Source organism: Spermophilus citellus, assembly GCF_964194105.1.
Source record: "Spermophilus citellus genome assembly, chromosome: 4".
NCBI classification, from domain to species: domain Eukaryota; kingdom Metazoa; phylum Chordata; class Mammalia; order Rodentia; family Sciuridae; genus Spermophilus; species Spermophilus citellus.
In genome coordinates this window covers 25954260-25967758 of record NC_138185.1, presented here as the reverse complement: position 1 = coordinate 25967758, position 13499 = coordinate 25954260, and the positions used below count along the sequence as shown (strand labels likewise).

The 13499-nt window shown below is 55.0% G+C and overlaps 1 protein-coding gene across 2 annotated transcripts; it reads right to left on the bottom strand.

Moving 5' to 3' along the window:
- Positions 1 to 3799: 3799 nt before the first annotated feature.
- On the bottom strand, positions 3800 to 13044 carry LOC308646267 (interferon regulatory factor 4-like). 2 transcript variants are annotated; one of them, XM_081288964.1, is made up of 8 exons: positions 12357 to 13039; positions 8436 to 8625; positions 7790 to 7887; positions 7014 to 7125; positions 6836 to 6901; positions 5720 to 6094; positions 4989 to 5107; positions 3803 to 4792 (listed from the first exon to the last, which is right to left on the bottom strand). In XM_081288964.1, the coding sequence occupies exons 1-8, from the start codon at positions 12585 to 12587 to the stop codon at positions 4685 to 4687; spliced, it is 1299 nt and encodes a 432-aa protein (XP_081145090.1). In that variant the 5' UTR covers positions 12588 to 13039; the 3' UTR covers positions 3803 to 4684. The 2 variants fall into 2 exon arrangements, with proteins under 2 accessions (XP_081145091.1, XP_081145090.1); XM_081288965.1 differs by lacking the exons at positions 7014 to 7125; positions 7790 to 7887 and having other exon boundaries at positions 3800 to 4792; positions 12357 to 13044.
- Between the last annotated feature and the right edge of the window lie 455 nt (positions 13045 to 13499).

Below are 13499 nucleotides of genomic sequence, written 5' to 3'. Positions count from 1 at the left end.
AATCCACAAAAGGGGGTCCGTACAGCTTTCAAGCCCAGGGGTCCCTGTCTGGACTAGGGACAAGGGGCACCTTGTTAGCCCTGACAATCCAGGGTCTCAAAGAAGCCCCTCCTCGGGGGAGGAAGGAACTGGGGTTCTCCTTCCTGCATCTCCCTTAAACTGTGGGTCAAAGCCCTCGGACCTGGCTGCGATCTCCTCTCTGTCACTCATCTGCCATCCAACTCCCGGGAGCCCCGAGGACCCCAGACCCTCTGAACCTCAGCTTCTGTCACTGGAATTGGGGCTCACATTCTGTGGCACCCTGGTGAGATGATGGATACAAGCCTGGGACAGAAGAAATGTCACAAAGGGTCCCAGGTATTATAGCTACGCTTAACTCTTAATGAAGGGCGGAGGGCATTGGGTCTCTCCCGGTTTCGGGCTGGAGACGGACCCCTAGGCCAGCCCTGCCTCACGCCCTGCCTGGTGTCTCTTGGTTGAGTCCCTCCTGTGCCTGCCCCCATTCTCTGCTCCTGGGAAACTCCCCAAGGAAATCCCCAGCAGGAGAAAGCCTCAAGCGAGACATTTCCATTAGGGGTCCCCAGCCCCTGTGGCACCATCCCACGGCCACACGTAGAACCCAGCTTTCCGGCCCTCAGCCCCAACTACCCAGCAAGCTGCCCCTCTTCATCACACTGGTTTTATTGGGGCCAAGAGCCACAGAACAAATCCCAAGGACCCCGGCCCCCTCACCCCCAAGTTTCTCCAGGGGCCCCCAGGGCCCGGCTGAATGCCGCTGCTCCAGTCCTGGCTTCCCGTCCAGGTTGTGCTTGGCCAGCCGGGGCTTGGTCCTTTGAGAACTCTCCAGGTCCTAGAGCCAGGCTCAGCCTGGCACTGGTTTGGCAGAGGCCCTACAGAGGTGAGGCTGCTGTCACTCAAAGAAGAACATTCCTGGTGTCCGGTATAGGCAGGGGGGCAGCCCCAGTGGGTAGCTGGAGCCTCCCTGGACAGGGAAGCCTCCTGCAACCCAGGGTTCCTTGGGGTCAGCTGGCAGAGGCAGCGGGGCCCGGAGTGAGGCTGGCGGGGTGGGGGGTGCCGGGGAGGGCGCTGCAGAGGCCAGCAGGTGCTCCAGGCCCGGGTCGGCGCCCACACAGAAATTGAGGGCTTGCAGTCGGCACTGGTAGCCGCTCCCGACGGCTGCCTCGGGGGTCAGGACGGGCGCGGGGGCCTTGCTAAAGCCCTCGGCCTCAGAGAAGTTGGCAGGAAAGCCAAACGCTGGGCACGGGGAGGGTGAAGTGACCACTGGGAGCTCCCCTGGGCCTGCAGGCTTGGGTGTGGACATCTCCTTGGGCTCCACGGGCAGCCGAGGCCTGGTGACATCAGCAGTTGCTGGGCACGTGCTGTCTGGCAAGGTCCCCACCAGACCCCCAAAGCTTAGGCCCTTGGGGTCTGGCAGCTCTGGTGGGAATGGGCACTGCCTGCTGGTCGTGGTGTGGGTGACTCCGGGGTCCTGGCTGGTGGCCCTGACGGGTCCTCGGTGTGCCTTGACAGGGCTCCTGGTGCCCTCTGCACCTGCCCGACGGGTGAAGCGGCGGCGGCGACGGAGGAAGCTGCCGTGCTGGAACATGTCATGGCAGTCAGGGTCCAGGGTCCAGTAGCTGCCCTTGCCTGGCTTGCGATCATCGCGGGGCACCTTGACAAAGCACTCGTTGAGAGACAGGTTGTGGCGGATGCTGTTCTGCCAGCCAGGCCGGTTGTGGCGGTAGAAGGCAAAGCGGCCCATGATATAGCGGTAGATGCCACTGAGTGTGGCCCTCTGCCCCGGGGAGCTCTGGATGGCCATGGCGATCAGGGCAATGTAGCTGTAGGGGGGCTTGGTGGGCTCGGTGGCCGGGGCCAAGGGCCCAGGCGGTGGTGGTGGCGGCTGCTGCATGCTGGCCGGATGGCCGGGTTGGTGGCTGCAGATACCACAGAGGCCAGGAGCAGCCTGTGCGGGCTGGTTAAAAGGCCCACTGGCCCAGCCTCCCAGCCTGGGAAGGCAAAAAGGGGTGGGCCCAGCAGCCTACCGGGCCCTCCTCCCTCACCGCCCCCTGCAAGCCCCAGGAGGGGCTGGCAGGAGAGGCCTGTGAGCAGCTGCCAGGGGTGAGGAGGTGGGAGGGAAGGGACAGAGACCCTCAGCCCACAAGTGCTGGGTGGTAGCAGCTAGGGAGGGACAGGATGTGAGATGGAGCGAGACAGAAAAATAGAGTGTGGCAGAAACAGAGAAGCAGAGAGAGGGAGAGAGGGGGAGAGAGAAGCAGGCAGAGACAGAGGTATGGGCAGACAAAACTCACAGACACACCTCCAGGGAGAGACCTTGGCAAGTGGCCAACAGGGTGGGTTGGAATCAGCCAGACACCGAGAGAAACGAAGAGACCCTCAGAGACAGAGAGGAGGTGGGGACTACAGTGACAGGTAGAGATGCCAGGTGGGGTGGGGTGTGCCCTGCTAAGACCACCAGAGACAGGTAGAGGGTGACAGAGAGAAGCCACAGGGGTCTCTGAGTCCCCACCGCTGGTCCTGCTTCTCCTCTCCTCCTCCATACCTCCTTCCCGCCACCCAGAACCCCGGAGGCCACACATACCCTGTGGGCCAGCCCCGGGGGGAGGGCGCCCAGCCGAGGCAGAGCCCAGTTCTGTGAGCCCTGGCGCCCTCTAGTGCCAGGTGTGGGGAAGACAGACATTTGGGCAGAGAGATCCTCCCGGGAAGCGTCTGGAAAATGCTGGTCAAACCTCAGTTTCTCCATCTCTAAAACGGAGCTGGCAACTTTTCAGTAATCTGGGCCACAGTGAGGGGTCATCAGGCTCTCTTGCACAGAATCCAGCACCAAGACACCCCCGCTGCAGCCTCTAGCTGGGGTCTAGGAGGACAGACACCATTCAGGCCCAGAGGACAGCTCTTCTGAAGGATGGGTCAGTATCCTCCCTCTTGCCCACTGCCAAGACAGTGGTCACCTACTCTGTTCAGGCCAGCTCACTCCCCCCACCATGTTTACTCCTTGGACCAACTCTGATCTGGAGGTCTTCATAGCTTCTTTTGAATAGAAGAGGGATCTAAGGCTCAGAGAAGTTAAGTAAGTTTTCTGAGGTTACACAGTTAGTGTATGATAATGCTAGGATTTGAATTCAGGATTCTTTAACTCCTTAACACTACCCCTTCTGAGAGGGCTGCCTCTCCTGAGATTAGGGGACAATCACAGGAAAATAGGCTGTGAACCCCAAGACAGTAGGGATTGTGCTATTTTTGCTCTATCCCTAGTATTCAGCACTGGACACTGGAAAGAGGCCTGGAACAGAATAGGTGTTCAAAAAAATGTCTGTTGAGGGGCTGTAGCTCAGTGGTACAGTGCTTGCCTAGCATGCGTGAGGCACTGGGTTTGATTCTCAGCACCACATATAATCAAGAACTAAAAAAAGAGAAAACTAAAAAAAGAAAAGGAAAAAGTCTGTTTAGTGACTGAAAAAACAGCAACAATTGACTTTTTTTTTTTTTTTTTTTTTGTACCAGGGATTGAACCCAAGGGTACTTAACCACTGAGCCACATCCCCAGCTGTTTTAATATTTTATTTTGAGACAGGGTCTCACTGAGTTGCTTAGGGCCTTGCTAAATTGCTGAGGCTGACCTTGAACTCATGATCCTTCTGCCTCAGCCTCCCAAGGTGCTGAGATTACAGGCGTGCATCACTGTGCCAGCTACTAATTGACTTTTGTCCTTTGTTAAATCTTACAGTTTTATCCCCATGAAAGTAGCTTACTGGCTGGGGGTTTAGCTCAGTGATACGGTCCATTCTTAGCATGTGTGAGGCTCTGGGCAGGATCTGAAGCAACACACACACAGGCACTTATTAATGCATCACTAAAAGATTTATTATGTTGGCATCTGTAAGAGGATTCCTATAAATAAAGTCAGAAATCAGAAAAGGAAGAAAAATGTTGCTTTACCCATAAGGTGGGGGGATTTAACATCGAGGTTAATTCTTCCAGTTGGGAACCCTCCCAATCCTCCCCACGACACACAGTTTGTGAAGATGAGTGGGGCTGGGGGAGGGACTGGATTGCCACTGTGGCCTCTGCCTTAGGGTTATGTTTGGGATCCTGCCTCACTCTCTAAAGACTGTGCTGGTGGTTCAGTGGTCAGCATCTGAAACCCAGGGTTCAAATTCTCTGTTTCGGGATCCCCCTCATTGACCCTCAGATAAAGGAATGAGACTAGCAGCAGTTGGGAGGAAGGATCTGGAAGCCCAGAGTCCCTCAGAGGCCAAGCAACTGCTACTGGTTGTTCCCACTCTGAACCACCCTGAGGTCAACTAGGCTTTAAGCAAATGAACCCAATGGCACCATAAGACTAGCTCTAAGCAGCTGTTGACGTGTTAGGCTTTCAACAGGCGATTTCGTCCTATTTCGAACCCCCATTACTGTTTTTCCTGGGGCCGGCTGATGCTCCAGGCCCAGCGCTGGGCCTCCACCCCCCTCGTCGCTCCAGGATCCATTCCCTTCAGGGAGAGTTAAGGCCACCAGCGCCTAAGCTGTCCCGTTATCAGGGCAATAGGTGAGGGAGGCCCCAAGTCCACTGGTTCAGTGAGGGCAGGGTTGGGGTGTCTCACCCCGTGGTGGGGCTTCCTTTAGTGTGTGGGAGAGGGGGAAGCATCCCGAGTAGGGTTGACTGTCAAAGGTGGGTGAGGCCATCCAGGATGCCCGGCTGGGGTCCCCGAGGGGTGCCAGGGCGAAGGCGCCTGGCGTGCAGGAGCAGCTCACGGGCGAAGAACGGCTCCACCTGTGGGGACCGGAGGCAGTCAACTCTCTGTTTCCATGGGAAGTCACAGCCCTAGTGACAGCCTTGTCCCCACACCCATTTATATATATATATATCAGAGGGCCATACAGGTCTGGGTGGGGTGCGGCTGGGTATGGAGAGGGACAGGAGGGCCTGGAGGGTGTGGTTCTTCCCTGGGATGGAGGGAGTGACTCACGTGAGCCATGACGAGCCTCTCCTCTGGCTGGTCTGGGGGACCCGGGTACTCCTCGCCAAAGCACAGGCGGATCTGGTATTCCGGCTCGGGCTGTCCATCCTGCAGGTGGGCGTGCAGCTCTGCAAGCACCGGGACTGTGGGGCTGGGACTGTGGCTGGCCCAGCAGGCGTCCCACCCGGTGCCCACCTTGTGCTTATATCCTGAGCCCAGGTTCTGTAAGCTCACATCCCCATTGGGTGCCCATGTCCTAGGCCAGCTTTTTGTGCCTGTGCTATGTCCCACATCTGCACCCACTTTCTGCTTTCATGTCCCTTGCCTGGTGTCCCTCTGCCCACTCTCAGGTCATTAGGCCTACTCCATGCTTATTGTTATTCACCTATGTCTGCCAGTGCTCTGATGCCCACCCCATGCCCCGCGCTCTTATGCCAACAAACGTACCTGAGTCCTAGGCTTATGTCACAGATCTAAGGGCCTCAGTATGCCCGGCGCCTACGCCCCTTATAGACCTAGACAGGGATCTGTGGCCAGCCCTCTTGATGTCCACGTTCTTTCCCATCCCTGGCGCTTCTGAGCTGTGACCTTTGTTTCGATGCTTACCCCAAGCCCAGGACGCCTGGGACCAGATCCCGGCATCCTCCTCTCGGATGCCCACTCTTCTTTGGCTACCGCGTGACCACGCCCCCGGCCCAGCCCTCTGTCCCGCGCCCAGGGCGGAGCTACAGCGCGCTTACCTTCGAGGAAGCGGCGCGTGTCGAGCAGCTGGCAGGTGTGCTCGCGCTCCAGCTTGTTGGGCTGCGCGCGGTGCGGGGCTAGCTGGCCGCGCCAGTACACGCGGCCCTGGCACAGACGCTTGGCGAACACGCCCTCGGGCGCCACCCACAGCAGCACGCCGCGCTCGAGGTGCGGCAGCAGGCGCCGAAGCACGCGGGCGCCCGGCGGCGGCTCGGGGAAGTGAACCTGCGCCAAGCGTGCGGGCGGCCCCAGCAGGCGCTGGGCGGCGGCGGAGGCGGCTGTCCCGGAGCTAAGATGGCAGCCCTCCGCGGTGCGCGCGGTGGCTTCGCGCACCAGCGCCGGGCCGTAGAAAAGACGCACGTGCAGCCAGTAATCTGCGGGCACCAGGGAGAGGGCGCGGGCGGAGCGTTGGCAGGCCACCCCTTCCCCTGCCACCGGCCTACACAGCCGGGCGGCGCACCGGGAGGTCCTTCTGGCTCCCACTTCGGGAATTTGTCACTCCCTCCCAATCAGTCACAATAATATTCTAGCAGTGGTGATAGTAAAATGATAGCTTCCAGTGGAGACGAACCGGTAGTCGAGCTCTGTGGTTAAAGCATAGGGTCTGGGACCGCCTGTACAGGAGGGTATGGCCTTGAGGCTCTCCTAGCCTAGATCTCGGGATTCTAGGATCTCCCAGCAAAGATTTAATACTGGTTGAAATAATAACAGCAACGGCGATAACACAGCGGTAGGAGGAGCAGCAGTACAGTTCAATATGAGTTCGGGCTGCGGGCTCTGCAGCCCTTGGATTCAATTCTCCCACTGCCCCTTAGGAGCTGTGACCTTTTAGTAACTAGCTGTGTGACCTTGAGCAAGGTCGAGTGTCTGCATATGTAAAATGGGGGCAATGGCAGCCTCTATATTGCAGGTCTATAGGGAGAACTTAGAAAGACGCCTGACACAAACTTAAGTCCTTGAATGCTAGGTGTTGTGGCTGTTTGGGGAGTGCCTGTGGGGCAGGAGACACAGGCTAGCTGGCCCTATCCCCAGCCCTCCCCAGTTCTGCACACTGGTCAGAGGAGAGGATATTTATTTATTTATTTATTTTAGGAGAGGGCCTTTAGATTCCTTACCAGGGCTGTTGAAGTCCTCACAGGGCACTGAGCTCCAGGGGTGTCCAAGGTCCTGTGCCTGGTACCCTGGGGAAGGAGGGGATCAGTCAGACACAACCTCACCCTGACTTCCTGGACCTGGAGATCCAGGGGGAGGCCAGGGAGGAGGCTGGGGCGGGTGAGGAGACTGAGTTCTTACTGTGGTCAGCCAAAGGGTCTGGGAGGAGGGCGGCTGGTGGCAAGGAGCCCTGCTGGGCCAGCCTTGGGGGCTGCTCCTTGTCCTCATCCTCTGTGGCTAATCTGGAGCCATCCTGAGCATTGGAAGAAAGGGCTGGCCATGAAAATAGAGAGGAGACCCAAGGCCCCAAAGCTTGCTAGATTGATGCCACCTGGAGAGGGAGAGGTCTGGCAGACTGAAGGCCAGCTCTGGCTGATGGGAACTTTGGAGTTTCAGAACTCAAGACCCTCCCCACTCCGAAGAGCAGATAGGGGTGTTGGAGGTGATAGTATCAGAGCTGGGGAGAGAAGTGCTGGAGGTGAACATGGAGGCGAAGGAGCTAGAGATGAAGGAGATGGGGAGGTAGAGCCACAGAACAGGGGCTGATGGGGGCGTTAAGGACACAGAAAGGGCCGGAGCTGACAGGGGAATGGGTCAGAGCAATGACCCATAGATGATGGGGAGAGGTGAGGGGGAGGAGATAACAGAGGTTATCAGACAGAATGATGGAGATGGAGTGGGGGGGACAGAGGGCACACTAGAGGTGGGGAGGTCAAAGGGTGATGGGGCTGGGGCTGGTGGGGGAGGGGGGCCACAGGTACCAAGAAAGCAGAGCTGGTGGGGGGATGGGTGGGGTTCATGGAGGGATGAGGTGAATGATATTGCTGGAGATCACAGACAGAGAGAAGGCCACGGGGTGGCTTCGCTGAGCAGTGACTGAACCCACAAGTCTTCAGGGGCTCAAAGGCCACACTGACCTGATGTCCCCTGCAAGCAGGCCCAGTTGCTTCTCCAGGGGGTCGCTGTTGACTTGAGGGAGTGCCCTCTTTTGCAGGAGAAGCATGGACCTTGGAAACTGAATGGAGCAAGAACAGCTTGTTGTTCCCAGGGCCCCAAAAGGACCCCTCAATTAAGGTCACCCCAGTCAAGAGCACAGCAGCTCACTGCAGGACCTGCCCCTTTTCTTTCTCTTTGTTTTTCTTTCTTTCTTTCTTTTTTTTTTTTTTTTGTTTGTTTGTTTTTTGGTAGTTGTAGATGGACAGCATGCCTTATTTTATTGGTTTATTTGTATGGAGTGCTGAGGATTGAACCCCATGCTTCACATGTGCTAGGCAAGCGCTCTACCATCAAGCTACAGTCCCAGCCCCTGCTTCCCCCTTTTCTGTATATATATATATATATATTAGCTGTTAATGGACTTTTATTTTTACTTATTTGTATGCGGTGCCTCAGGCATGCTAGGCAAGCGCTCCCGCTGAGCCACAACCCCAGCCCTTCCCCCTTTTCTAACAGGGAAACTGGGAGATCTAAACGCCTTCTAAATTCCCCAGAGTTCAAGCTCAACAGGTCCATCATTGCCCAGAGAGCCACCCTCGGCCACGACCCTTAGGGGCAGGGTGGTACCTGGGCGGGAGATGTGGTCAGACACCAGCCGGTAGACCTTGTAGGGGTGGGAGGTGTCCAGCTGGCTGCGCTCGCGCACCTCGCGGAAGTCGATGCTCTTGTTGAGGGCACAGCGGAGCCTCGTCTTCCAGGTGGAGGGGTCCTCCTTGTCAGTACCCTCCAAGTGCTTGCCCTTGTACACAGCCCAGGCCTGAAGGAGAGCAGGGCGGGAGCACTTGGGGGGCCGTGCGGGGGGTGGGATGAGAGACTGTCCTGGCTCTAAATCCTTCTCTGGGGCTCTCCCTTTCCCCCTCCCATAGTCTTTGGGTTCCTACTATATTCTAGAAAGAGCTGTGGATTTGATGGGAAGCAAGACATATGAGCCTGGGTCTCAAGGAACTCAATCCTATCAGAGGGCAGCTGTGATCAGCTGATCAGAAATCATCATGTCCCAAATTATGGATTGTGATAAATAACAATAAATAATAAAGTGATGGCATATCAATAATGGCAATGGTTTGCTATCCGGATCATCATGAAACTAAGTCCCTACCTATTGCCACCAACAAAGTGGACTCCAGATGATTAAAAAAAAACATGGATAGGAGATAAAACTAAGATTAATAGACAATAATACAGGAGAAATCTTCCAGAGGCAGAGAACATCTCTTTTTAAAATATTAACAAATCTTTATTACTAGTATATGATTCCATTGTAGAACCATGGAATTATTGAGTTAAGCAGACTTTAAGAATTAGTCTTCCTTCCTTTTATAAAAGAGGGAATTTAGATCCAAAAAGATGAAATGAGTCACATTATATAAATACTAATAACATAAATAAACTTGGTTCTAATTAGCCTCCTACTTTTCAGATGAGAGAGTATTTTTTATACCTTGCTTTATTTATTTATTTATATGTGAAACTGAGGATCCAACCCAGTGCCTCTCACATGTTAGGCAAGCTCTCCACCACTGAGCTACAGCCCCAGCCCCCAGATGAGAGATTCTTGAGGCAAAATATGGAACCAGAGACATCAGTTTGCATTATATCTGCTGCATTCTTCTCTGTTACTCTTTTATTGTACACCTATCCTTGAACTAAGGATATTGAAATGAGTCAGTCCAGAGAGCACATCAAAAGCAAAACTTAATAGGCATGAAGCCAGGCATGGTGATGCACACCTGAAATCTAAGTGACTCATGAGGCTGAGGCAGGGTGAGGGCAAGTTGAGACCAGCCTCAGCAACTTAGCAAGACCCTGTTTCAAAATACAAAATACAAAGGGCTGGGGATGTAGTTCAGGGATAGAGCACCCCTGGGTTCAATGCCCAGCACGAAAACAAAAATAATAGACACACCTATGGCAAAAACGTTGCAATGTCTGACATCAGCAAGGGGTTGGGCATGTATGCCTCAGTGCAGATTCTTGTTATGCAAGTTAGTTATGTTCTGTTAAGTCTCCACAAACACTGAATTAGCCAATATGACACCATTATTAGCTTATCTAACATGAATTTTCTCTCTAAGGCACACACATGGGGAAATACAGGGCTAAGTTTCTGCAATTCTCTGGTCACAGCATTTTCTTCAACTGACCAGTCCATAACATTGTTTAATGTGTTTTCTGTTGAAGGACACTCTTTAATATACACTGTTGATTCATTAACATTCAACTCATGGCCAAGAGCACTATCGCTCATGGTTGAACAATGCTTATCTAACATGAATTTTCTCTCTAAGGCACATGGTGGCCTTTTGCACTGGGGAACACTAGACAGCGCTTCAGCATTATGCTTGGGGGTCATTCTAAATAGGGACATCACTCACAAAATATTAAACATACGGCACTACATAGACCATGGAAGGGTCAATGTTCACCGTGTGGGAGCTGAAGACAGAAGGCAGTGCTCTCAGCTTCAGATGTCCCCACTGGGCAACTGACATTTTGGTCATTCTGTGCATATCTATGAATGGTTGCAAAAGTGCCTCAAGTATTGATTTGGGGAATACAAATACATTTTGGCAAGCAGGAGAATTTGCAAATATGGAATTCATATTTGACTGTGTGTGCTGGGGGAAAGGGGAGAGGAATTAAGGAAGAAGACATGGGTTGAAGATAGATTATGTCTTGAAGGTCAAGCTTTATCCCATGGGTACAGGGCACCAGAAGTCACATATTGTTGGGGCCATGGAGTCACATATGTATATTAGTGGTGGGTTGAGGGATGGGGAGGGCCAGCCCCCAGAATCCCCCTCTTTTGAACTACAGTGAATAAAGTTTAAGGGATAAGCCATGCATCTACCTGTTCAACACTTATTGAGCACCTACTGTATGCCAGGCACTGTGCTCAGTGTTGCCACCCTCACACAGCTCACAGTTTGCTGTAAGGAGACAGAGTCATCTCAGGCAGGAAAACTCATAGGGAACTCATACTGGCTCCCATGGGGATGACTTGGGAGGCCACTGAGTTGGTGCTTAATAAATGCATTAAATTAATGAGTGCACCAGGGAAGACTCTCTTGAGGAAGAGATGTTTGAGCTGAGGCTGACGGGAGCTGGCCAGGAGGGGGAAGAGGGAACAGCACGTACAAAGTCCTAAGGCAACACACAAAGTATTTAGAAAGTGAAAGAACCCAAGCTAGGGAGGGAAGGGAGAGGAGGCCGGGGAGGGGCAGTTCTGCGGGGGTTTTGAGGCCAGGGTGAGGGGAAATAGGAGCCTTGGAAGGATTCTGAGGAGGACATCTTTGCACTTAGAAAGGACTGAGGGGATGGCTGAGGGCCGGGGGTGGGAGAAGTGGGGAGCTCAGGAGGTCACTGCAGATGTCCTGGGAGAGAGGGTGGAAATGGGTTTAAGATGTTTTGCAGGAAGAGACAGCAGGCCTCGCTAATTGGATACTATGAGGTTGGAAGTTGCAGAGCAGCTAGGGTTCAGGTGCCCAGGTGGCAGAATTTTGTGGGGGGTGAGCTGACAAATGTGGTACAGTCATAGGCGGAATCTGAGGGGCCTGGGGGCCACCCAGGAGACAGCATCTGGGAGACTTCAAGATCAGCAGGCTTGAGGCTTGGAGGGGAGGCCTGGAGCCTCCATGCTGAGGCTGAGGAAGGAGGTCCAGAGGGACTGCTGGGAGCCCCCATGGAGGAGGGGAGGAGATGGGAGGCTGAGCAGCAGGGGCCTGGGAGGTGGGAGGAAAATGGCAGCAGGGGTTGGGACAAGAGGGGTAGATTCTGGAATACAAGTGAGAGTGATTCTGGGAGAAGGGAGAGTCCACCAGGTGTGAGCCTACGCAGAAGTCAAGGAGGTGAAGGCTGGGATGTATCCCAGGATTTGGCAACTAGAGATATTAGCAGGAGGGACAGAAAGCAGACTGGGGGTGCTGGGGCATGGTGGGGGGACTAGGAAGGAGGAGATAAATGAAGAGGACATTGCATGTACTTCTTGGTGTGAAGGGAGAGGTGAAGCTAAAGAAGGAGGAGCTGGAGGTTACCTGGGTGTTTGGAGTGGTGACAATGGCCTGGTGTGCAGTTGGTTGCTTATTGCTTGGGGAGAGATTTCAGAGTTTAAGTGTGCATGGAAAGGAGTCAACTTGGAGAAAGTTAAGGATGGCCAAGGGGAAGGAGTTCTTCCTGCAGGGGGCCCTGAAAAGGTCCAATATTGGGAGCACGGAGAAGGCTCCCAAGTTGCAGGGTCTGGTGGGTTTGGAATGAGAGGCATCTCATTCTGCCATGGGATGGGAGGAGATGGGGATGGTGCAGGTCCACCGCCAGCCTGGCTGATTCTGTTTTAGGAGGTGTCTGAGGTTCTCCCATATGGAGGACACTACCCTTAGTTCTCCAGGCCAAGCGAGTGGCCCAAGGTCACACAGCTCATGGGTTGGTCTGCTGCCACCATGTGCTGCAAGAGCCGTCCCGGGCTGGGGTCCGTAGGCTCCTGACCCTTACCCTGAAGAGCGCTGCGTCCTGCTGCGCCTGGTAGCCCTGCTTGGCTGCGTGCTTCCAGGGGATGCGGAAGAGGGTCTTGTCCGGGTCTTCCCAGCGCAACCCGGCGTAGAGTCCGCTCTCGATCTGTGCCACTAGCCAGTCGCGGAGACGCAGGGGACCCCCGGTTCTCAACATAGGTCCATTGCTGATCGGGACCCTCTCTTCCTCTTTCCGCCAGGGGCCGTTGGCCATCTGGAGCTCTGTGAAGCGAGGGCTGGATCCCGAGGGGACCCGCACGGGTTCAGGGATCACCGGGCCCCTGGATGGCGCGCGGAGCCCAAGGAAGTGAAAGTCTGAGCGAGGGTTTCGCTTTCTGTTACGTCCCCTCTCGCTTTCCTTTTGCCCCTCCCCGCGACAGATTGGCCCGAGGGCGCTGGGCCTCACGTGGTGGCTGTAGAAAGCCGCTTGGACTGCCAAGACCCAAGGAGCGCTCCGGACTGCCAAGACCCAAGGAGCGCTCCGGTGGGTGGCCTGGGCTCTGGGTCTGGGAGGAAGGTGCTCGACTGCTACCCAGGGAACAAACCCTGCCCCACTCCTGCGCCCGTGGTCTGCTCTGCCTAGCCCCCTGGACACTTGTTGGTCTCTGATTTTCCTTCCTTCTGCGCGCCCTCCCTTCCTCCCTCCTTCTCTTCCTCCCTCTTTTCCCATGCCACCCCCCCCCAAGTGTCCCTAAATTGCCCAGGCTGGCCCCTGAAGTCCTGAGATTAAGAGATTCTCCTGGATCAACCTCCCCAGTGGCCGGGACCACACCTCCCCTGGCTTTCAGTCTCTTTTCAGAACCTGGACTGGCTAGTTTGGAAAGGCCAGGTGCTTCTCAAACTGTTTCCTGTCCCGACTGGGAGGCAGTAACCCGGTTCTGGTGCCCCCTCCCGACCCCATTGGAGGAATCAGACTTTCTGGGCCAGAAGCCCAGGACCCTGAATCTGAAGGAGGGATTCTGATGCAGGTGGCCCAGAGCCACACTTCTTTCTTCAGATATTGGGAATCCCCATTTACTGACTGCTCACTGTGGTGCTGGGCCTGAACCCTTCCCTATGGTGCCTACATTGGTTCTCACAAGAGCACAGGAGACAAGTCTAATTGCTTATTTTGTGGTGCTGGGGT